Source organism: Petromyzon marinus, chromosome 7 (assembly GCF_048934315.1).
Source record: "Petromyzon marinus isolate PM22_M1 ecotype Great Lakes invasive population chromosome 7, UKy_Petmar_22M1.pri1.0, whole genome shotgun sequence".
Lineage (NCBI taxonomy): Eukaryota > Metazoa > Chordata > Hyperoartia > Petromyzontiformes > Petromyzontidae > Petromyzon > Petromyzon marinus.
In genome coordinates, this window is record NC_133673.1 from 12,315,256 (window position 1) to 12,341,450 (window position 26,195).

The window sequence follows — 26,195 nt, forward strand, 5'->3', positions numbered from 1 at the left end:
TTCACCTTTTTGTGTTGTTCCCCCCCCCACCTCCCCCATGTCCACCTGGACTCCTCCCTTTACCTGGACTCCTCCCTTCACCTGGACCCCTCCCTTCACCTGGACCCCTCCTTTCACCTGGACCCCTCCCTTCACCTGGACCCCTCCCTTCACCTGGACCCCTCACCTCACCTGCACCCCTCCCTTCACCTGGACCCCTCCCTTCACCTGGACCCCTCACCTCACCTGGACCCCTCCCTTCACCTGGACCCCTCCCTTCACCTGGACCCCTCACCTCACCTGGACCCCTCCTTTCACCTGGACCCCTCCCTTCACCTGGACCCCTTCCTTCACCTGGACCCCTCCCTTCACCTGGACCCCTCACCTCACCTGCACCCCTCCCTTCACCTGGACCCCTCCCTTCACCTGGACCCCTCCCTTCACCTGGACCCCTCACCTCACCTGGACCCCTCACCTTACCTGGACCCCTCCCTTCACCTGGACTCCTCCCTTCACCTGGACCCCTCCCTTCACCTGGACCCCTCACCTCACCTGGACCCCTCCCTTCACCTGGACCCCTCCCTTCACCTGGACCCCTCACCTCACCTGGACCCCTCCCTTCACCTGGACCCCTCCCTTCACCTGGACCCCTCCCTTCACCTGGACCCCTCCCTTCACCTGGACCCCTCACCTCACCTGAACCCCTCCCTTCACCTGGACCCCTCCCTTCACCTGGACCCCTCCCTTCACCTGGACCCCTCACCTCACCTGGACCCCTCCCTTCACCTGGACCCCTCCCTTCACCTGGACCCCTCCCTTCACCTGGACCCCTCCCTTCACCTGGACCCCTCCCTTTACCTCACCTTTCCCTTCGCTGTACCCACCACCCCGCTACCTCGTGCCCCATGCAGCCCCCACAAAATATGTTGTGCAAGACAGTCCGATGCATGGAGATGTCCAATAGACACGCAGGGCTTCGTGCCGTTGAAATAGTCCCAGATATTTCGGGTTTATTTTGTTAAACGTGGCGAGAATTCAAGAGGCCAGGATAGACGTCTCGTTTCCAAGAGTGACCTCGGTCACCAAGCATGGCAAAATGCAAAATAACGAAAAATAATAAAGCACAGCAATCAAGCAAACCGGAGCACAAACTAAATAAATCAACATAGATTTTATCTTTTGTCGGAGAAAAAAGCATAAGCATAGAGAGGGCTCGGGCCTCCAGATGGACATGATCCGGCATATTGCTCGCTGACAATGGTGCTATGAGAGGCCTCAATTTTCGTTGATATTTAGTGTAAGAATTTTAAGACATTTGTGAGTAGCTGAATTGTTTAAGCAAGGATTGCTTTCATACTTCGTTGTGCATGGACACATTTAGGAGAAAAACGCAACTCGCAATTGACCATTGACCTAACCAGGTGACAAGTGAGAATCCGCGAGTAAGCAGCCTCTCTCCTCCGAGGGTTGGGTTCACCACAAAAGTTTAGTTGCCGGATAATTTTGAAATTGCTTTCCAGCTGCCCGTCTTAACACAAAAAAAGATAATCCCGCGATTGAAACATTTGTCCCATGCAGCCGCGGCGCAGCCAAGCGGCGCGGTGCGTAAGCGCTAGCAGTTAATTCGCTGCAGTGCCCTGTGTCCACCTATGTACGACAGGCTCCGTACCACCTCCGCGTGCCAGCACTGCAGTTGCACGGTGACATCTTTTGCTCGCTTCCAACCTCTCCCTGGCAACCTCCATCCGCCCCTCCCCCGCCACCCCCGCTCCTTCTCAAATGCTCGCACCCCCATCCAGCATCCCACCGCAACCCATCCTTACCCCCTCGCTGTCCCCCCCCCCCACTTCCCTCCTTGCTCCCAGTCTTTGCTTTCTCACTCACATTTGCTGTCTCCCTCTCCCTCACTCTCCCACCACTCCCCCCCACCCCACTCTGCTTTTCGCTGCCTGCAGCCTTCATCAGAGCCAGGCTTTAGCTGTAGCGGCGAGCTTCCTTGGTCACGCTGCACAATGTAACGCCAAGCTCCGCGTCCTTTCGCTCGCTCGTTCCCCCCCCCCCCCCCTCGCTCGCTCCAAGCGTCCGTCGTCGACACCGTGATGCCGATCAGCGCTGCTGGCGGGCGGCGGTGGCGGCGGCGGGGGCAGCGGCGGCGAGCATCCTCCCGCTTTGTTATTTGCGCCACCGCAGCAGCAGCTGCCGCTGGTGCTGCCGCGTCGTCGTCGTCGCCGTAGTGAGAGCGGGGAACGAGGAAGGGAGAAAAAGGAAGAGCTTTGAGAGCGAGAGAGAGACTGAGAGAGAGAGAGCGGCGGAGCCAGGGACGGGCGTTGGAGAGGAGAGGAGGAGGGGGGGGGCAGCGTGCAAACACAATGTCATTTGAGCGGCACCACCGCTGCAGCGGCCCGGTGCGCCGGCTCGTGCGAGGCTCGCTGAGCGTGCGCTGCATCGAAGGGGCCGGGCAGCCGGCTCGCGTCGGCGTCGAAGCGTGGCCGCTGCTCTTTGTGGGGGGCCTCCCGGCTGGGCTCGGTCACCGGCTCGACGGTCACACGCCGGCGTCTCGCTGAAGGGGGCTGGAGGTGCCGCCCCCCACCCCACCCACGCCACCCACCCACCCCCCGCCGAGCCGACGCGCAGTGGCGGCGGTGGCGGCGGCGGCGGCGGTAGCGACAGGACGCGTCGTTCCACCGCGTCACAGCACGCGCGCTGCTAATACAGCCGGCCGACCGGCCGGCGTGCGAGCGAGCGAGCGAGGGCTGGATGTGTAAAGGGGGGGGCCCTATTGGAGTGCCATGACCAGCTCGCATCAGCAGTCTCTCTCTTGCAGCAGCCAGTGCCCCTTCCCGGAGCGGACCGTCGTTCTGCACAAGAAGGACAACGATGGCTTCGGCTTCGTCCTGCGAGGAGCGAAAGGTAACCGCCGCCGATTTTGGTGAATCCTGGAGAAGGAGGGGAGTGGGGGGGGGGTCACGGTCAGCAGCGATGATCCATGAACCCGCCCCCCCCCCCCCACCGTGCCCTTAGATATCGCGGTGTCGTACGGGGGGCAGTGGGTGCGGGGTCGGGGCTACGGGTGGGGTGGTTGGTGGGAGAGAAACCTGTTTGTGAGACCCCCGTCTATCGCCCAAGTTAAGCCTCTGTCAAGGGAGCAGGAAATTACGGCAATGGCAAAACATTCGCCGCCGCATATCAATGTGCTGCAGGGTTGGTTCACCGTCGAATGCTTGCCCTAAACAATTGTTCGCTTCAATCGATGGTACATCGGCTGCATTTGTATCTTGTTCAGCGTAAGCATGCGTTGCCGGTAGCCAGCCAGCCATCACCCCTCCGTTTTATTGACGGCAATTTGTTCCGTGCGGCGTCTGCCATTCCCTTGCATGGGGCATGATGGCAATGATTTGCCGCTTTGCCTCGGAATATAATGGCGAGGTTTAGTGGCTGGAAATCGTTGCAGCGAGCCTACAACATTTTGCGCTTTGACTCAACGGAAGCTGGGTGACCCTGGTGCGCAAAATGCCTATTCAAACCAAATGCCGTGCGCGAGTAAAATCACGTTGCCATGTGGCTTGAATGAAAATGTATAACCTTGACGTAAATATTTTAAACGTGCTTGTGTCCTGGAAGGTTGAAAAGACAAGGCGGCGGTGGTGGGGGGGGGGGGTGGGAGAAATCCGAAACAGACAACGCCGATGTAAAATCAGACATTTTTATTTGACGTCGTGCCTTGTGTATAATTCGATTGACGGATTTATTTAAATTCGTAAGACCACGAGACGTTGGGGAGTGACTTATTGTACTGTTGTTATAATTATTTCGTCTGCATCGACGTCGGCAGGCACGGACGATGCTCGTTGCGCAATGACGAACGCGATCTCGCGTACAACAACGGGTTAGCCCATTGTCGCTCCACTTCTGGATAGAAGGGGGTGCGTGGGTGATTGAGTGGGTGGGTGGGTGGGTGGTGGTGGTGGTGGGGAGGGTGAGATTTGGGCTATCGCCAGAACTGGTTCCGATAACACTCAGTACTGACGTCGGCCACAGCCAGGAATCGAACTTTGGTTGCTGGGTTCATAGCGCAGTGCGCTGACCACTGCACCACCACTCCCCCCCCCCCCTCCCTGCCATATTATACATATCTATATACAGCATGTATGCTTCAAATGTTATGCAACATAACCTCTGCCCATACACATCCATACACATTCCCCCCCCCCCCCCACCTAAGCAACCGTGTAATCCTTATGTATATCAGTATCATCAAGTTTCAGTCGTAGCCCGATGTTGGCTAAGCCTCGAGGCTTACGACCCCGCTAGTCTCCGAGATACAGGTCTGCTGGCTGGGTTTTAGCACCCATCCTAAAAAGAGCCAATTACAGCTGATGAGGAATGGTGTGTGTGTGCTCACCACTCACTTACTCATGCCTTCACATCGCAGACAAGTGAGCTTTATTGCCTGCACAGCGGAGGTGTGTGTTAATTTCACCACCCCCCAACCTTCATTATTGCACATCCGCGTGATTATATTTTATTGTATTTTTTACATATTTTTTTGAATAAAAAAGTGATGGTGGTGGCGGGGGGGGGGTGTGGGAGGGCGATGGTGGTGTGGGGCACAAGCAAACTCTTAAGCAGCAGAAGTTGAATGCCCCAAGTGGTGCAAGGGGTCAAGTATTAAAATCATCACTAACATAAGCACACTAATTAACGTAACGAATACAATTCATCTCATCTCCTGTATCCTCTCAGTGCATCTCTATTGTTGTCTGAATTCCGCTAATCTTACCTTCGTCTTTATTTATATTGTCGCTATCGCTCCTACACGCCGCACCTCCGATGAGCACGGTTGGCTACGTACGGTGTGAAAGAAGTTCAACATACTGTACACGCATACAGGACGTCTGACCAGTGTGGAAGAGTAGGCCAGAAACACCCACTGGAGGGGTTTGTGTGCACATAGATATAGTGGAGGACCCTCCACCAGCAGTGGTGATAGCAGGCTATTGCAGGCCTGCACCTTTACTCTTCCACATCTCTTCCGTCATACATTTAAAAGAGGGCCCCCAAATACAGTGTGGCCAAAAAGCCATGACGTGTCATTAATTTATTTTCATTTATTTAACACTAACATTACAGGATGTAATTGCGTGTTCTTGAAGTTTATATTGCATCTATAATGATTAATATTTATTCTTCTTGGGTCTGTGAGGCCACCTCGAATCCGTCGTTTACAAAACTCGACCAAGAGCCCTGGACGGATTGAGATGAAACATAATTGATGCACGCTCAACGACTGCACCCATAGACTAAAAAAAACAATACACAGTCGTAGAATGTATTTCAGAAGGGAATACCGTGCTTCATGCATTCACCGTGGTGCATGGGAATCGGGTTTTGAACATTTGTTGATGCAAATGAAATAACCCAATGTGCTTTGTTCAAATAAATAGAATAGCCCAAATGTGTCCTGACTTTTGGGCCACCCCTGTATAATTCATGCTCGGGGCGAGCACCACCACTGGGAGGGCGAGTGTCCAAACCAAGAGCTTCATTGCACAGAACACAGAAACCCTCCCCCCCCCACCCACAAACCCACTTGCCCCCTGCCAGCAAGCTGCCTCTTGTGATCCACACGCACGGACCAGCATTGAGCTCCACATCACAAACGCACAAAACGTTGGACGTCCGCCGCCACTGCCGCCACCACCACCGCAGCAGCAGCAGCTGCAGCTGCAGCAAGGATTTTGTGAATTGATTATTTTGTTGCAAGGCTTATGGCTGCTGTCTCAGCCATTGCAATTGACTCATCCACAAACCTCTGGGACTTCTATTACTGCTACTGTTGGTGCTGGCGGTAATGTTGCTAAATGCGGCTGCAGGATTATTACATGAATGGGTGCAAGCTAATTTCCTCGCGTCAAACGAATTCGTGTAGAGGGTGTTCGTTTATGGAAGTCGTCACGAGGATGGGGGGGGGGGTGATGGGGAAATAAGCGGCTTGCAAGGATGTAAGTTTAATTTTGCGTAAATTGGCATGTGGTACAAACGTCGCGTATTCGACTGTCACACACACCCAGTGCAGTGTGTGTGTGCGTGGTTTAATTGTCATTTTCTCTACGTTTTCACAAATACTGTACGACCTTTCATACGTGCAGTACGGTAATGTGCTCTGAACCTCGTGCACACTCATGTGCATATCGCGGTCATTTTCCCTAGATATAATCGACGTTCGCATATCTGACCTTTTCGCTTATCCGCCAATACCTCAGTCCCCAGCTAGCTGTAGACGCAGCGTTGCCCTCTATTTAGCTTTTATTTTTTTCCTTTACCTTCATGTGAAGCTCATGGAAAAACCCAAAGTGGGGGGAAACTTGCTGCTGCGGAGCATAATATGGCGCTGCTCACCGGTGACCTACATACGAGACCGGTGGTGATCGTGTCTCCTCCTCCTCCTCCTCCTCGACGTGCTGCGGATTCGGAGAAGAGAACATGCACTCAGACTTTAAGACGGTGCTCCTAAATAAACGGCGCCGATGACCTTCAAAATGACAGGGACCTCGTGTGTTTTATTTGTGGTGAGCCTCCAGCCTCCTGCTCGCTCGCTGATGCTCTCTGGCATGTCGAAAAACATCGCAGCGGAAACGTTCAGGATTGCCGCGGTGTCCTTGGCCACCGCCGGAACTTCGCTGGTGGCGTCGTTTGATTTTTTTCCCCCCTGCCTCGTTTTAGGTTATTTAGATTACTTGGCTGCTGCTCTAAATGTCCACGTGATGAGCCACCTCGTTGAGCTATCATTTGTGGCCTGGTCGCTTCTGAAAAAGAAGCTGATAGCTCAGTGGACTTTACCTGGTAGAATTAAAATAGATATATATTCGTGGTTTTGCTTACCTTTCCTATACTTTGCACGCCTATCGTGTTTTCGTCTTGTTTGTTATTGTAACTTTCTGACTCGCACCTACTGGACATCTGTGAAAAATAACTTTATCACAGCTCGTCGGATTCCTCCGGTGTAAATAACGATTCCGAATCTGTTTGAAGACGTTTTACGTTGTTGTTGTTGTTTTGGCCCTTCATTTCCGGCGCCCGACGCTCCCGTCCCGCCTCCACAGCGAACGTCCCCGTGCAGGAGTTCACCCCTTCGGCCGCGTTCCCAGCCCTGCAGTACCTCGAGTCCGTGGACGAGGACGGCGTGGCCAGCAGGGCTGGGCTGAAAGTCGGAGACTTCCTCATCGAGGTGAGGTCCCCCGCGCGCCGCGCGTCGGTTTCGCTCGCCGCAAGGAGCCTGGGGGGGCGGGGGGCAAGTGCCACGGTGGCGAGATGTTAACCGCCTCGCCCGGTTTGCAGGAGGTCGGAGGGTTCGCCGCCGCGTCTCGCCCTGCGCCCGTGGTGATGTCTCTTCTTGGGCGTGAAGTTGGGTCGAAACCCGTAGCCCCCCCCCCCACCCCCCCCGAGCTTCTTGTAAGGTCGCGGGTTAAAATCCCGGTCGGTGATTTTACTCCGCTGATCTTCTCTCCATACACTGGGGGGCCATGGTGGCGAGATGTTAACTACCTCGCCTGGTATACAGGAGGTTGTAGGTTCGATTCCGAGCCTGACGCGTGGAATTTTATCCGGGTCCTCCGGTTTTCCCTCCGCATTTAGAATCAACGTGCACGTCGAGTATTTGGCTGCGATACATTTCCACTTGACTAACCACTTTGTTGAGCTATCATTTGTAGCCAGGTCGCTTCTGAAAAAGAGGTCAGGGAAAACGCACACCTGTGACCCCTGCTCGTTTGACGTTGTGCTGGCGGCAATTTATGGGGACAAAGTGACGCATCGGATCGTCGATTTAAAGTCAATTGTTACGCTTATCGCCCGTGTAAGAATTGGTTGTTTACAATTTCTAACAGAGGTGTGCCACCGGGTTTGGCTTTTGCTCTGTCGACAGGATACCTTTTATTGAGCCATGGATGGATGATGGCTGATTATGGGGACGTGAAGAGTGTTACATCCTTTGACTGGTAAACAAGTGTGATTTTGGGAGTTAATGGGATCTAAAGTGGCGAAGGGGTGTCGTTTGTGGCGCGGTTGTTATGGGTACTGCACGATGAACCTGGCGACCGGAGTTCATCGACTGTTGAGCAAAATACTAACCAGTCTTGAGCCTCCACAACTTCACCGGCCCACATTAACCAGCTTGGTGAAGTGTGGTCAAACAACACCCGTGGCCAGCATCCTGTGGGGAGGCCCTCATCCAGCAGAGGATTAACAAAAGCGCGAGATTTTAAATCGTCGCTCTAAACGATACTCTCCGCCAACTCGGCTGTCCTCCTCTATCGCATCACCCTCACTTCGTCCACCTAACCTCTGTGTGCCACTCACCATGGGCTCCAGCAGTGATTCCCAAAAAAACCCCAGGCCTCACCCTGCCAGGCCCCCACCGCCTTCCTGGCACGGCTTCCCACCATCGCAGATATTTTCCCAATTCAAATGCAAATGAGGCAGCCGCACATCGCACGCAAAGGACCGTTGGCGATCTTGAAGATGGACGACTGGTGTTTGGGTAGGGTTGCCACCTCTGCTGTGCAATGAAACAAAAACTGGGGTGAATCACGGGAAGAAAAATCATTTCTCGCAAATCACCGTGAGCTTTGGGGGATACACGACATGTGAACGCATTGTTTTGAGCGGTGTATTATTATGGTTTTTAAGCAGTTTGCAATAACCGGGACTTTCAATGTCCTGGGAAGACTTACAGGTTTTCCAAGACAGCAGTGGCTACCTTAAGTATAAGACAATCCTGGGAAAAGTAGGAATGGTGGCAACCCCCTGTGCTTGAGAAACACTGAGCCAGATCGCCATTTAGTTCGCGAACCTCACTCTCCACAGCACTGCCCCACTTCTCGCAGCCCACATCACACTTGGCTGTACTGCCCTCCTCCTCGAATGGTGACACCCCCCCACCTACCAAAGACAAAGATCCCCCGTATAGCCTTAACAGGCTGTCGGGGCTAAGTGCTGTTAGCGATCAGCGCCTATGAAGGCCGGCACGGCACACGAAAGGGTGGGTGGCCAGCACCACGCCCGACCGCCTTTGTCTCCCCCAGTGGCGACGTTTACACACCGTGCTCGACACTCATTTTGAGGCTGAGTCGATTTTAGGGGAGAGTCCAGGAACGGTTCAGATAATCGTCACTGGGGTCGACAATGACCGGGAATCGAACCCGGGTCGCTGGGCTTGCAGCTCAGAGCGCTAACCGCGAGACTAACGCTCACCACCCCCCTCCCCATATCTCACACACCACCACAACACCACCGTCGCTTTTGCACCACACCTTTATCCTCCGTGCTGACCTCCTAACAACATCAGTGTCACGAGCCTTCCTACCCCGAGGCTCATTTTCAGCAGTAGATGAAAAGTAAATACTGTAATTCCACACCCAGAGCGATGGGGGGGGTGGGGGGTATGTGCCAAGGTTGGAAGCCCAGATCTTTACCTGCCTCCTCCCTCCCCTCCCCCCCAAATATCCAGACCGTCTATTCACGTGTCCTTGACTTGCACTCTGAAAATGTAATTTCCCATTTAAAAGGTAACGCAGACCCGTGCCCAGCGTGGCGTCAGCAGCCGCAGCGCTGGGATTATAACGCGCCGCCAACCGCCGCCACCATCCCAATCAAACTTTCTCGTCTGTAATTTACGCCGAGCATGGAGCAGTTTGCTCCCCCCCCCCCCCCACTTATACATGTTGTTTTCACTTTGTTTTCATAAATTGTGTATTTTGTTTTTTTGCGGCAACAACATTTCTCAGAGGCGTTTCAACGGGGCCATCTTTGGCGGCAGCTCGGAAGCGCGTTTAAGCGGCCGCATTTGTGGGAAACTTTGGGGCTGTCGCATTGAAGAAATGCGACTCGGGCAACAGTAACGACAGTGGCCATTGTCGGATTCTTTTCTCTCGTTGTGTAAATCGCGCGCACGGCGTACACACAGAGTACACACAGAGTACACACAGAGTACACACGGCGTACACACAGAGTACACACAGAGTACACACAGAGTACACACACCGTACACACAGAGTACACACGGCGTACACACAGAGTACACACGGCGTACACATAGAGTACACACGGAGTACACACAGAGTACACACGGCGTACACATAGAGTACACACGGAGTACACACAGAGTACACACGGAGTACACACACCGTACACACGGCGTACACACAGAGTACACATAGAGTACACACAGAGTACACACACCGTACACACAGAGTACACACGGCGTACACATAGAGTACACACGGAGTACACACAGAGTACACACGGAGTACACACACCGTACACACGGCGTACACACAGAGTACACACGGAGTACACACAGAGTACAGAGTACACACGGCGTACACACAGAGTACACACGGAGTACACACGGAGTACAGAGTACACACGGAGTACACACAGAGTACACACAGAGTACAGAGTACACACGGAGTACACACAGAGTACAGAGTACACACACCGTACACACAGCATACACACGCCGTACACACGAAGTAAGCACGGAGTACACACAGAGTACACACGGAGTACACACAGAGTACACACGGGGTACACACGGAGTACACACAGAGTACACGCGGAGTACACACAGAGTACACACGGAGTACACACGGAGTACACACACGATTTTAAACTTTTTTAGCTGAGGTGTAAAAAAATTAATGAAAACAAAGTATTGCTTTAATTCGTCTCATAATCTCCCAATAAATGTTTTTTTTTTAATATATATCCACAGCAAGTTGGAATGGTGGCACCAGTCTAACCTGCCAGGGTGTTTTGTTTGTTATTGGAAACCTTTACAAGTAAAGCTTTTTCCAAAGTACCCCAACTTTTACACATGCGCTCTTTGCAAATTCTATTATAAACATCTAACACAAGACATCACCATTGTAGGCACTCTCTGTAAACTGTTTCAGGAACCCATCGTCCGGAGAAATGCACGCGGACTGCGTAAGGTTTTCCCGGTTGCGGTGTACGGTTCTCCCAATTGTTTCACCGGTTGTACCGCACGTTGCTTTGGCACGATGTCCGACGTTTCATACCGGAACTTTCGTCAGGAGCCGAAGAACTTCAGAAGCTCCCAGCACGTGGAGAGTAAACTTACGCATCGCAACGAAAGCACATCAAGCGATACTTTTTCTCCCGTACGGTCTAATATTATTCGAACCACCACGGCCGGGGACAAGTGTGCATTGCCCCCTTTCGACGTCCTTGAGAGTCGGTGCTCTTAGCTATAGGATGAAGCTGAGTCACGAAGTTATGATGGCTCAGAGCCTGATTTGTCATGGCTTAGCCACACTGCCTGCAGTTTCGGCACGCTAGGCCGGATATGTGTGTATGTTGAACTTCTTTCGCACCGTACGTAGCCAATAGTGCTAATCGGAGGTGCTGCGGATATGTTTGTAACTTCTCCGCCACCCCTGCAAATAAATGGATCAGTGCCACACACACTGAACAGCTACCACCCCCCCCCCCCTGGTGTGACTGTGGTTGCCGGTGTTATTATTAATTTGGAGCGTACCATGGTACACATGGGTGACGTGGACAGTCGGTTCCTCCTGGAGTATGCAGTGAGACCGTTGTGGAGGTAATGATTGCAATGGTATTTTTTGTGCCATTCTATATCCAGTTATTTTTGCCAAAGATGTTGCCATGGTAGAATAGCGAACACTAGACTTGCAATCAAGAGGTCGCCGGTTCTTTCTGTATGTATGTAAGTATGTTGAACTTCTTTCGCACAGTACGTAGCCAACCATGCAAATCGGAGGTGCAGGGGAATAACGATAAACTAAACACAAAAATCTTGACTTAAAGCTTTCGTGACTGCAGGAATTCATATTCTTGGCTCTTTCGGTAAAGTCATGGAGATATGTTCAAATAAAATGATCTACTTGACTTTCCCCTGCACCTCCGTCTTCAGGAAGTCTTCAGGAAGACGACTGCTTGCGTTGCGATCGAAACGTCGTAGTTTTCTGTTATTTTTTTTATTATCTTATTTGAACCTATCTACGTGACTTTACAGAAAGACCCAAGAATATAAGCACAAAAAGCAGTTCTAAATAAATTAGTTTTCAAACGAGAAGGAAGAGCGTTCCAGACGGCCACAGGAACACATCTGAAAGCGCACGATGCAGTGATCGTCTTTATTCGATGGCTAGACAAAAGCTGCTGCTGCTGCTGCGAGGATGACCGGAGTGTGTGTGATGGTTCATGTTCCTTAACGAGATCAGCAAGGTGTTGTGGTTCTATAACTGCCAAGAGAGGTCCCATGATGTAGTGTGATTCATTTGTTGAAAGCACTTCGTGTGTGTAATGAGCGCAACCTTACAATAAACGTATTTGTTCGGCAACCGAAAGCCAATGCAGCTCGTCGAGCACTGGACGGCCACGGTCCGATGTTGCAGTACCCCGTCACAAACAGTGGACGCATTTTCTTAAACCTCCCGCCTCTGTTCACCCAGCTGTATAAGTGGGTACGCCACGGTTGGTCGATCGGTAAGAGTGATGTGCGGTGACGTAACAGCGTAGGTACTGCCACCTCTTCCAAGACGCCTGACAAGGCGTCGTGGAAGAGGAGGCCAAAATACCCTGACTCGATGTGTCGAGCGCATTGGCCACGAGTGAAGTAGCACTTCACCATTTTGCCGAGCGCCGATTATACTCCGTCCCCCCCCCCCCCCTCTATTTTTTGTCAGGGCATAATTTTAAAGAGAGATGTCTCTGCTCCGCAGTTTGTGCAGGTTTAGAATTTTGGCATTGATTGACTTATCGGCACAGCTGCGACAGCCACCACCGTCTCCCCCAAGCCAGGGCTGATTGAGGGGACCCAAGTTGATGCCAACTTGGAGTGGCAAATTATTTTCCCAGACACATAACTCTGCGGCGTGGGAAAAGAGAGAACACTTTTGTTTTTTGCACTTGAAACATTGCTGTTTTGTTTTTGGGGTTTTTTTTTTTTCAGAGGAAGCAAGAAAAGCAATCGACTTTGTTCCCGTTCTCATGTCAGGCCTGCAAGCGTGGGTTTAGAGATAGCGTCCCGAAATGTCCCTTTCTCTGCAGTGGCAATGCCGATGCCGCCGCAGCTGTGTATGCTCTGTTGGAGTACTTTACCATCCAGGGGCAGACATGGCGTGTGCCTTGTTTGTAATTAAACCGTATTGGAACATAATCCTAACAAGACTTGTGACCAGCTGGCTGCAAGCAGGCTCATTTCTACTCTGAAGAGGAGGCCGCTTAAAAGGCAACTGGGATGAAGCACTTCCGTGCGTTATCAATTAGGCTTCCTTAATCATTTTCTCTTAGTGTGGAATTATTGTCGATTTGTATTTAGACCCTTGCTTGGAGATGATGGCAACCCACCGTAAGGAAGCTTAATCTGGCAGTGGGTAGAGAATGGCTGACGGTGCATTATTCTGTCTTAGCGTTCTCGTGTTTTTATTTTTTCCCAAGATTGCGTGTCCGCGCAAACGAGGCACGGGGTGGCACGATCAGCTGCGTAATATGTACATGGCCGTGTACCACGTTAGGTAGTAATTTTCGGCTGAGTCAATCTTGAGGAGGGCCAGCCCAGGTTTCGATACTAATTGTTCTTGGTGATGTGCATGCTGAGGCGTATTCGTTATTATTATATTTGTGTACCCAGAAAAGCCTCACTGAGTCTCTTGACTGTTTTTAGGAGATTCCTGCCATTTTCCTTTGTTGCAGTCGGGGGCGACTATTGCCATGTGTAAGCCCAATCGAGTAATTTCGCAGGTTATTTTTTAAAGCATTGGGATTTTTGGCCACAACCTGTTACATTGTATGCTGCTTTTAGCTATGACACAAGCCCAGAGGAAACCCATTGTAGAACAGGGGGAGAGCATATAAACCAAACGCAGACAGGCGCTCGATTCTGGAATTGAGCCCAGGCCCTCCTTGGTGCAAAGCCCAGGTATTACCACTCTGGAAGTGGGCGTAGTGCAGTGTGCTAAACTCTGGACCACATGCGTGCAATGTGCATGCATGGCCCTTTTGTCAATCCACCTCTGGATGAGGGCCTCCCTGTGCCGTGAAGGTAGCAGAGATTAGTTGGCCACACTGCACATGTACTATAAGCAGTACACATTCTAGGCACGTAACGACTATTTTATTTACTTCAATTCTTAAGATCCTTACTGCATGATCTTATATATGCATCTGATCATGCATGTAAGAATTAATTACTTACCTTTTTTGTGCAAACCTTTTGCATTTTATACGCCAGTTATTCCTTTCAGGGCTGACAAAATTACGATCCTTAAGTCAAATCGTGATACCAGATCATGACGGTGAATAATTACATCATCATCAGCAGCAGCAGCCATGATCAATCCACTGCTGGATGAACACCCCTGTAAGCCGCTACCATCTCAGTTCTGCGATTGTTCAAATGCAACCTATCACCGGTACACGATCTGCTTTCACCTGTCCATCCCCAGTGCGTTTTCTTCTCTTGGCTGCCACTCCCATCATTAGTCTTGGCCCACTGGCCACCATCCCTACTCACAATGTCCCTTCCACAGGCCCATCTACTTTTCTTAATAATTAACATTACGTCCCTAAGCTCCGTACATTCTCTTATCCAGTTGTTCCTTCTGCTGAACAAACGGGACCTAAGAAAAACTCCCCGTGCTCAATACGAAACATTCACACGCAATAGTTACATACGGAACACATTTACTCGTAACACGTGGCTTAAATTGGTAGTTGAGACGAGTCGTGAACAAAGAAGCCAGAGTTGTAGTGATCAACATGGCTCTCGCAGGATGCATGCACAATAGGTTTTAAGTTTATTTGATTTGTCAAACGGATGGTCCCGTCCTTAGCCCAGCTATTTCGCAAGTGAGATCGGCGGTGCCGAGAGCAAGAAGCACCAGCAAAAGGTTAGGTGCATGCGAAAGTAAGTTCTACGTTTTGGTAACAAAGAGGGGGAGTGAAGGGAGAGAACCAATCACTAGATGAGCTGCAGATAAAACGGGTTAAGCAGTCGCCGTTAAACTGTTGCGAACGATTACGCGTGCGGGAATATGTTGAATTTTTTTGTTAGCTCGGATAAAAAAAAACGTGTCACGGTATATTGCTCAAACACCTACGATTTAAGGGCACCAATATTTGCGGCAGATGGTGGTGGAGTGGTCGTACGGTGGTTAGCGCCCTGCACTCTGAACTGGGAAGCCCGGTTATGATTCCCGGCCACAGCTTATCTGCACTGGTCTTGGGCCCATCCTCTTCCTTCACCAACTCACACTGACCAGCAGGGTGAAGTATTCAACTAATACAAATCAATAGATTTTACCAGCTAAAGCCCACTGAGCTAAATAGCTCTTTTTTTCCAAAGTGACCTGGCCACAAATGACAGCCCAACGAAGTGTCTTATTGTGTGGAATTTACTCGAAACACACATTTATAAATGTGGAGGAAAAACCCGGAGGACCTCGAGAAAAATCCCACACGGACCACGGGGAGAATATGCAAACTCCATTTGTGTATAGGCGTCAGGGTTGGGATCGAATCCGCGACCTCCTGTACACCAAGCGAGGTAGTTAACATCTCGCCACCGTGGTACCCTGTGGTCAAGTATGGTCAAGAAACGCGCATAACTGGCACCACCATGAGATAGTCTTCATTCAGTAGTGGATTAGTAGTGCAGATTTTTTTTCTTGAAAAGTCTATTCACGTGTGCTTACTCTCATGCATGGTGTGAGATATATTTTGCGCAGTCTGCAAACGCTTAGTGGCATTTTAATTGAGAGCTCAAAATATGCAAATGAGCGATGACATCTCATTTGTATTGTTTAAAAAAATATTTCGGTCTCGTTTGTGCATTTTTGGTGGCTTTATTTGCCAAAATGTGGCATTTGCATATAATTTGCATACATTGTAAATAATTGATTCTCACGCAGTGTGATGGGTGCATCTTGAGATTAAGGCTCACTTTTAATTGATGACTTCATGCGTGGTTAAAACAGTCTTACACAAAAAATAAATAAAAATTCAGCCCTGCCGGATAAAGGCCTCCTCCATACCATGTCGGCCATGGGGCTCTTTGGAACATACTTCACCACGCTGGTCAGTGCATGCTCATCAGTGTGACCAGAAATCAAACTCGGGTCATACTGCAATGCACTTACCACCACTCTCCCGAACCCAAACCCCCAATTAATGATTACTACCATCAAAATGTTACATTCTCCTCCCTTCATGACATTATAGAGGTCTCACCCTAAATAATACAAAAGCTTAATCTTACAAGTGACATTCCAAGCCCTGTCTCAAAAAGTGCTCTATTGAAGCCCAGGTCGGTTACGGGAAGACCAGCTTGCCGATCCGATGTTTTATTTTTCTCTCTCCGCTTTTGAAGCCTGTAGTTGCTTGAGCTCTCCCACAAGCAAGCAGACCTCTGGGCTAAGTCATAGGTAAGAATATTAAATGTTAAGGTGCAATCAATTACGCGACGGCTCGCAGAGCAGCGTTAATTGCTGAGCTAATTAGCAGCGGGGAGAAAAAATTGGCATCGTCCGCAGACGATGCCTCCTAACTTAGCTGTCTGCCGGGAAAAGTCCGCCAAGGGGATGGGAGAGACGGCCAGGAGAGGGAGCCGTGAGAGGGAGCTGGGAGAGGAAGACGAGAGAGGGAGCTGGGAGAGGAAGACGAGAGAGGGAGTTGGGAGAGGAAGACGAGAGAGGGAGCTGGGAGAGGAAGACGAGAGAGGGAGTTGGGAGAGGAAGACGAGAGAGGGAGCTGGGAGAGGAAGACGAGAGAGGCGGCCGGGAGAGGCGGCCGGGAGAGGGAGCTGGGAGAGGAAGACGAGAGAGGGAGCTGGGAGAGGGAGCCGGGAGAGGGAGCTGGGAGAGGAAGACGAGAGAGGGAGCTGGGAGAGGAAGACGAGAGAGGCGGCCGGGAGAGGCGGCCGGGAGAGGGAGCTGGGAGAGGAAGACGAGAGAGGGAGCTGGGAGAGGCGGCCGGGAGAGGTGGCCGGGAGAGGTGGCCGGGAGAGGGAGCTGGGAGAAACAGCCGGGAGAGACAGCCGGGAGAGGGAGCCGGGAGAGAAAGACGGGAGAGGGAGCTGGGAGAGACGGCCAGGAGAGGCGGCCGGGAGAGGGAGCTGGGAGAGGGAGCTGGGAGAGGGAGCCGGGAGAGGGAGCCGGGAGAGGTGGCCGGGAGAGGGAGCCGGGAGAGGGAGCCGGGAGAGGGAGCCGGGAGAGGGGGCCGGGAGATGGGGCCGGGAGATGGGGCCGGGAGAGGGGGCCGGGAGAGGTGGCCGGGAGAGGGAGCGATGGTTCACAGTGGCGTCCGTGGGCTCCATTTTTAACGTGAGTCACTGCGGTGAGAGAAAAGTCGGCTTAGCGTCGCCCGGAGAATTCCATAGAAACGCGAGACCCAGCGATGAAGATGCATTGCCTCTCTCGACATCCCCGCAGAGCATTTTCACTTTGGCCTCAGGGGTGAAATCACCCTCATGATGTCCTCTTAAGTGAAAAAAAAATCATTTTTTTCCCATTCTCGCCTCCCCCCTCCCGCCATTCTCCTTTTGTTTAATGTGTTAGCCCACGCCCGGTGAGATGTTACCGTTCGCAAGACGAGTGTGAGTGTGTGTGTAAGCGGGGAGTGGTAGTGCTGCGGTTAGCGCGCTGTGCTAATAACCCAACGACCCGGGTTCAATTTCCGCTCATGATCAACATCATTGACGATTATCCGAACCGGTCATGGGCCTCCCCTAAGTCGACTTAGCCTCTAAAGAGTACCTGGTGAGGTGTGTAGTAAACGTCGCTACTTGGGAGACAAAGGCGGCCGGGCGTGGTGCTGGCCACCCACCCCCTCGTGTGCCACAGTGCCGGCCTTCAGAGGTGCTCACTAACAGCACTTGCCCCAAGAGCCTGTTAAGGCCACTTGGGGGATCTGTATCTTTGTCTTGTTGTGCGAGTTTTGCTGTTGCCGTTTGTTGTGGAAGGCTTTTAAATTTTTTAACACTTCCGCTCGAGTGTCCCCGGTTGGGCTGATGATGAAGGCGGTTGTGTTTTGTTGTCTGTGTGGGGGGGGGGGTGAAGGAGGCTGATTACCTCTTTCCTCCCGTGCAAAATTCGTCACTCGACGCTACGAGAGCGGACGGTGTGGACTACAGGTGCGGCAGCGCAGAGCTGGAGTGGTCCGTGCGCGATTCTGCCGCATTTACCCGCAGCTCAATAATAATAATAGCAGTGACGTGGTGGGGAGGGGTGATGTGAGGATCAAAAGGGCAGTTCTGAAATCACTTGGTCAGACCTCTGCTGGCGGAAGGAGTGGACATTCCAGCCGTCTTTGTGAATCCAGAAGACTTGTACGTTCTCGTAACCAAGACAAATATTTTCTTGACAAATGTGCCCCAGGAAATAGTTTAAATGCATGTATACCCAAGGAGCCTGGTCAACCTTCCCACGGTGGATGGGAAATGTCAACTCCCTCGCCTGGTACACAGGGGGTCGTGGGTTTGATGCCGATCCTGATGCCTGCTGTATATTCGTCACGCGTTTAGAGTATTTGGCTGCTATAAATTTCCACATGATGATAAGCCACTTTGTTGAGCTATCATTTGTGGCCAGACCACTTCTGAAAAAGAGCTGTATAGCTCAGTGGGCTATACCTGGTAAAATAAAAATTAAAAGTTGTTTTGTTTTAGTTTTGCAGTGGGGGGTTATTACGCTGTGTTTTTCTCTATTGGAGTAATTTTTCTAATTTTGTCACACTTGGACCACGATGTCGGCACACAAGGGCATATACTATTTTTTTCGCATAATATCGCGGGATCGTTAACGCCCGCTGTGAAGTAGGCAAGCAGGTATTTTCCCGGCTAATACACCAACAGCATTTACCAGGGCGGCCTCGTGGTTCGGGCCGCGGACCTCTGGAACAGGCGGCAAAACTGGCCACTGCTCGGGTGTGTTTGCTGCCCCAAATAGCGAATGGTTCCCAGTGGTTATTGAATCAAAATCATAATCTTTATTCATTCTGAATATTTCCGATGAGCTCTGAAGCTCTTTTTCACCGATGTCCAGTGGGAGCAGGTCAGAAAATACAACAAAAAGAATTTTAAAAAACCCATAGGAGTGGTTAGATTATAAGTTACACACACACAATATTTGCAATACTATAATTAGTTGCTGTTTGCATGCTATATGTACGACTGGAAACCTTCTATTGAATATATGTTGAACTAAATTGAGCTACTGCACTCTAATTACATAAAATGTACACAGCTACTGGATACTGACTCAGTACTGAGCCTGCTGTGCACGCACTACTGTGTATTTAAAGGTTTCCATCATCAGCACAATTGGCATTTGCATTGCCTCGTTTAAGAGAGATGAATGTTCAAACGTACCACACATTTGTCCGAAGTTTTATGAGTCTCTCGCAACCCAAAATCTAAACATGCTCCAGATGTACAGACACTCACAGTACACGCAGGTGCCTGGCTCGAACCGGAACAGCTTTATTCAGCTTTTTTGGTGAAAAGGTGGTGAGATGTTAAATACCTCACCTGGTATACAGGAGGTTGTGAGTACGATCCCAACCCTGATGCCCTCTGTACATTCGGAGTTTGCATTCTCTTTCCCCGTGGTTGCGTTCGGTTTTTCTTCTCCGGTTTTCCCCTCCACATTTGGAATGAACGTGCATTTAGAGCATTTGGCTGCTATAAATTTCCACGCGATAAGGCACTTAGTTGAGCTATCATTTGTGGCCTGGTCGCTTCTGAAAAAGAGCTGCATAGCTCACTGGGCCTTACCTGGTAAAATAAACCAAATAATTTACAGTTAGTAAATCGTTTTTCCCTATCCGCGGCACAAACTGCTTTGATTTTATGACCCGTTCTCTCCATACTGCGATACTGCCCGTAACTTTATCTTTTGTGACCTGACCGTGACCTTGAGAGATGGTCCGAGCCTGAACGTGGTCAACAAAAACCACTGTGGGTTTTGTTGATCCTGCTGTCTTTTTGTCCAGCCCCCCCCCCCCCCCCCCCCCCACCTCTAGGATCCAGGCCACATTTTACGGCAATGCCCCATGGGCCAGGTGGAGAGGTGGTAGCTGGCAGGATGCTCAATCAGCTTCCTCACCCCCCCCCCACCCTACCCTTTGCTTTTTTTATAGTTCAATAATAATATAAACGTTTGTTTACGAAAAATGCAGTCCAACAAAACTCCAAGGGGCCTTTATATTTTTTCTTCATGCAACTGATTTATGGGATTTCCCGAGCACCATCTCATTGCGTTAATGACGTCAGAATAAAGGAAGAGACTATTAAAGTGAGTACTGCCCACTGTTGTCCATTTGGTAGTAATAATAATATAAAATGGAAATGCTAAATTAGTGCACTAAACTGCCGGGTGGAAAAATTAAAATGTTAAGTGCTCGGAGATACTCGTACCTCTTGATTAATGTGTGGATTGGCCTCTTAAACACAACCCCCTGTGGAACATTACAGGCCTAGCGTGTGCAGGCGATGTATCTCCGATGATCATAATCTATTTCTCATTGCTTTTGGTATGGATGTCTCAAGCTGGTTGCTCGCTCGCTCGCTCACACACTCCCTCGCTTGCTCAGTCACTCGCTCCCCCGCTCCCTCGCTCACTCACTCACTCACTCCCTCGCTCGTCTCTTGAGAAATGGGTATTCCACATCATTCCTCACTTTCCTTGCTCACCAAGCCCACCTGCAAACCTAAGATGCCCGTGGGTACTGTAATAATGTTTGCCGGTTTATTTATTTATCATCGCTGTATTTCTCAGGCAGGATGTCGCAGTGGTTTAAGTGCACGCCACTGTGAACCCAGTGAGATGAGTTTGATTCCTGGCCACGGCCAACTTTTCAACCAGAGCAGCATGGGGAAGTATGATCATACAGCGTCCATGACCAGAAGGTGTGGGGCGAGATCTTTATCCAGCAGTGGATAAACAGGGGGAATGTCAATTATTAACGAATTAAAGCTTTCGTGACTGCATAAATTACTCATTGGTTTTTTCGGTAAAGTCACGTATGTAGAAATACCATAAAATTATATTAAAACAAATCAATCACGACGTTTCGACCGCAACACAAGCGATCTTCATCAGGTGTAAAAAAAAAACAAATAGCGAGGGAGCATATAGGGCGACACCAACGCAACACATAGAGAGCGCCAAACTGCACGGAGGTAAATACAACAAGAAGATGAGAGACGAGAATTCAACAAACCTAAGCAAAAATTATGTGATGCAAAACCAGTCAGGCCAATTATTATTATTATGATAACATTTATTAGAATGCACGCTGCGATGATGGTTGACTGCTAAATAGCTCCATTACAATTTCAAAGACAAGGCTTTTTTTTTTCTCACGGTGATTGGAGTTTGGGTCAGTTAAGGTGATTTATGTCTATCATTTTTTTAAATCTGAAAATTAGAAGTGTGTTTCTGCCTTCAAACATAGCAAAATCACCACCCCCCTGACCCCTTTCTCCCAACCCCCCGACCCCTCTCCTATCCCATCTCATGCGGTCCAACCAGGTGTGCACAACACCTCAAATCCAAGCCAGTACGATCACATTCCCAACGTGTAAATTGATGTTGAAAGTGTGCTAAAGAAGCGTGGAGAAATGCCTGCTTGTAAAATTTACCTGAGTGAGAGATAGAGACGGATTGGGGGGGGGGGGCTTTTATCTAGCAGTTGATAGATCGTGGCTGCTGAATAATCATGGCGATGATGATTATGTAATTGAGATGGCTGTCAGGAGTCCATGGGAATGGTCTGGCTGTGGCCTTGCCACTGTGTTCTCTGCTGGGTGCCGGTGAATGCGGCCCACCGTTGCTGGAGGGGGATTATGAAGTTGTGCGCGTGCGTCACCACGGACATCGCGTTCCTCCAAGCGATCTCTTCGGCGGGCACTTCGTGCAACGGCGCAAATGCGTTTTCAAAGCCTTCGCCGCATTTCCTTGAGCGGTGCTCCCATGCATAATACATACGTAATCGTACGTGCCTACATAATACAAACGTAATCGTGAAATTGTCAGGAGATCAAGCGGGGGGGGGGGGAGGGAGGGGGGAAACACATAACAATATTATATCATTCCCGTTTTTTGCCACTACAGTGTTTATCACGATGCAGCCGACGTCTGAATGTTTCTTTTCATTTGGGACGTTTATGAATAAGTCAGAGACACACGCCCGGGATGAAGTGCGGATGTGAAGAACGTGGTGTGCCCGTGGAAAGTGCAGTGTTTGTAAAAGCCTTTGATTCCACTTGGCAGCGGGCAAGGCTGATGCACGGTGACATGTATCTGTGCACCGTGGCATCTCCGGAACGCTCCCGCGTTTGTTCCCACGAAAGCATCAACGGGTTTCAAAAGTCCTTCAAAAGGATTGTTTTTCCGTGGGCCCTGTTTGGGGATATGGATGCCGTTGTGGTTGTAATGGTGAGCGTACCGGACTTGCAAAACTAGGGGTGGAGGGGGGTCTCCATCGGATCGACAGGTCGCGGTTGTGGGGTAAAGGGGCTGGGTTCTTCCACGTCTTCCAAGACATCTGACCAGCATGGCAGAGTGGGTCAAATTACCTCCTGAGGGCCTCTCTATAGCTCCTTCAAGTGCAGGCCCTTCTGCCAAACAGTAAGCAATTGCCGGAGGGCTCTTAGCTTTACCTGCTTGGGATCGTTGGGATCGTTTCCTGGAGCCCTTTTTTTGTCTTTCGATAATCTCTAGGCTGAGTTGGCACCGAGGTACAGAATATTTTTGCGTTGGCCATGAAAAACTTAAGTGCTTGGGATTCACAGTGACGGCAGCATCGTTTGTTAATTCTACGCTCTTTGGCGCAAACGGTGTAATTGAGATGCATTGCCTTGTTCAGCGATTTATTCTTCTTCCCTACATCTATGGCCTCGTTTTCAGATAAGAAGTGCAAAAGGATGGTGCTGCCGCAGCCCTCGGGTGTGTTCTTCGTATCGTGCCACCCGTCGTTCAGCAGAGTGTCCCCAATGTGTCTTTACACGTGCCCGGGAGCTTCCTCTTCAGAAGCTGATTTCAGTTCCTGGAGGAATTAATTTTCTACGTGCTCGGAGCTTCCTCTTATTCTGCAGGAACCGAGCTCTGAGAAGGAAGCTCCCGGCACGTGGAACTGAATTCAGTTGACAAAAACCAAAAAGCTCGGTTTCTGAAGACGCTCCCAATCCACGTGGAGCGAAACGCTGGCACCTCGTGCCAAGCAGCACGTGGTACAATCCAGGAAACACACCGCCGAGCAAAGAGAGGGCTTTGGCTTTCAAGTCGTGTCGCCACTGATTTGAGAGCAGCGGCCCTTGTCTTACCCAAACCCCCGATGCTGTTTGAACAGCCACCGAATGACGCGGCCATCTCCGAAGGACCGGGCTGTTTATTTTTGGCGAGATTTTTTATTCCTCTTTTTTTCGGTGGCAAAATTGGAGAGGTGGGGGCAGGGAGGCGGCGGGGTGAGGGGGGGTGGAAGAAGAAAAAGTTACATTTTATTGTAACCATTAAGCGAAAGTGCAATTGGAGAAATTGGTTGATTTAAAACGGCAACCATTGGGCTCTTAAGACATCACCTCGCTCTGACCTCAGGGCGTCTGCCATTGATTGGCCACGGATAAAACCACGAGGGCAGGGCCCCGTCCCCGCCAAACAGAGGCGCGCGAGCGAATGTAGCGTTCGTTTGCGTCCTCTGCGCGCGATTTCCTCCCAATTGCTCTGAAGCTTTGTGCAATTTTCACCCGAGGAACGGCATTTTTTTTCGCGAAAAGAAAAGCCAGACATGTTGGCTGACATTGACACGCTTATAGACACCAACTTTTTTTTCCCACCCGTCGCATGTTCTCACTTTAAAATGAGAGAGCTGTCAAACATGTGATGTGCATTAGCAAATGCACATTGATGGAGTGAGCAAGGATTCTTCATAAATTGCAGCATTCCTGCCAGGTTTTTGAGTTTATATCTCTTTCATATTTTTATCGCCACATTTCATTTATATATACACACACACACATATTTTTAAAAAAAGACTCATTATGCACTGCTCTGGAGTGTTATGGGTAAATATAAAAATAAGCAATTACATTGATTTATTTCAGTTTGCCTCCATATAAAAGTAAATAAATGTATTCAGTCCATAAACCCAATACGTCTTCTGGGCTAATGTCGTCCAGCAGTTCTTCTTTGGTTCTTTCGGTAAAGTCACGTAGAATGAGCAGGCAGACATATGTGTAAGTAGATGCTTGTATGTATGTACGTACATGTAGAACTTCTTTTGCCACCGCACGTAGCCAACCATGCCATTCGGAGGGTGCCTGGGCATGGCGCAACGGATGGGAAATGCGGACACTGGGCAAGGGAAATGGGAATGTAAAATACCTTGGCAATGTCGTCGCGTCTCAACTTGACATCCGATCTCTTGCCCCCACCGGCCAGGTGAATGGGGAGAACGTGGTGAAGGCTGGCCACCGACAGGTGGTGCAGATGATCCGGCAGGGCGGCAACCGGCTGGAGCTCAAGGTCATCACCGTCAGCCACCCGCCCAACGATGATGAAGGTGGACGGAGGAAAGGTAGGTTGAAGATTGATCGTCATGACAGTAGGCCCACGTGTGCCGTTTTCTTGGTCTCCGAATTTGGGCGATTTTGATAAAGTTCCAGCAAATTGCTTCTTTGATTTAAAAAAAAAGATGTACATGGCAACATCGCTCCCAAGCGGCAGACTGATACCCACTTTCGGTGTTCACCTTGTACCACACAGGGACAGCTGCCACTGGGGGGAGGGGTCCCCTTGGATACAAACTAAAGTAGGGCATTGGAATGGTTGAAATGAGCAGTGCTGTTCTGTGCTTTGAGTTGCGAATGCATTTAATAAGCAAGCGCCCTATACATTCTAATCCTTATCGTGCCCCAATATCCACCGTTATAATCTCCTGTGGAAAGCAATCCTTCCTCACCTCGGCACGCGGGCATTAGATCCTGCGTTTTCGGTGGTGAACAAAAGGAATTGCGGCGTAACCAATCGCACTCGCGTGCGGTTCACTCAAAGTCGCCGACTTTTGAAATGACCCTTAACAAGTAAATGGTCACAAGTTACAACAGAGCTCTTCTGCAACGTGGGGGGGGGGGGGGGGTGATTAAATGAGGTCGAATATTGGTCTATCCACAGCGGATAAATGTCACTGCAGCTGTGATGTGCACAGGTGACCATGGTTCCGTTGGGGTCTTATCCCTCTTCCTTGTCCCTCTTCAACATTCTTCTTCCTTATTCCACTTCCCAATCCCTATTCCTTATTCCTCTTTCTCCCAAACCCAATGAACCAAACACCCACACCACTGCTTTTCCCGCTAAATGATGGCCCACAAGGCAAACAGGAGTCCTCACATGTGGGCCATGTCATTCGGACCATCAACATTCGTTTGAATGAATTTCAACATGAGTGAACATTAGTTAACATGAGTTGAAAAGCGTTAATGCATCGGCTCTGTCCGTCCGCCCATCAGTCTGTCTGTAAAAAGTAGGGCACGATAGCCCTCGTGAAGATGATCTAACATGAACACAACTTAAGTGTAAAGCTGTGTTGCTATTCGAGACTTGCCCTGTGGAAAACTTGCCAAAATTGACGAGAGCATTTCCCAAAAAACTTGGAGATGACAATCAGTGCCAACAACATTCGCAAAAACAGTGCCATCAAGAAGCGTGCAACCCCCCCCCCTCTGCCCTACCAATCATGTCGTTACAAGGGACGACATCTCATGACGTCAAGTATCATACGCTGTGTGACAACATCTTGCTGCGTGTCTTGAACCATGACGTTATTGTTACGAATTGAATACTTCAAAAGGACAAACGCGTGTTTTGGTAAACAACAGAGGCCAGATCGCTGAGCTGGCACCACAGAGACTCCTGGGTTCGAATCCAGGAGGCTTCCTTACCCTGATCACCAACCAATGCCGGAACAAAAGAGCCATCGCATTAAATTTGGTGCAGCAGTTTCATGCAAGACGTCCGGATTGATTCTTCATCTCGTGATTTTGCAACGATTGAATGTTTGGGATACAATTGGGTGAATATTTTAAAATGAAAATAGGGATGCAGGACAACCGTTCTGGGGCCATGGTGCATCGAGGTGCGTGGGGCTCACTCTTGGGGTCGCCTTTTAGGGGT

At 50.2% G+C, this 26,195-nt stretch overlaps 1 protein-coding gene across 6 annotated transcripts in view; it reads left to right on the top strand.

Annotated features, from left to right (window-relative positions):
- The window catches only part of LOC116940104 (SH3 and multiple ankyrin repeat domains protein 3-like), a 176,511-nt gene that overhangs the window by 108,897 nt on the left and 41,419 nt on the right, over nt 1-26,195 (top strand). For 5 of the 6 annotated variants that reach the window (XM_076065400.1, XM_076065399.1, XM_032949437.2 and 2 more), the window contains 3 exons: nt 2,804-2,889; nt 7,083-7,207; nt 24,465-24,600. In XM_076065400.1, coding sequence (XP_075921515.1) covers nt 2,804-2,889; nt 7,083-7,207; nt 24,465-24,600 — 347 coding nt within the window. The remainder of the gene's footprint in view (nt 1-2,803; nt 2,890-7,082; nt 7,208-24,464; nt 24,601-26,195) is intronic. The other variant, XM_076065401.1, reaches the window with a different exon arrangement.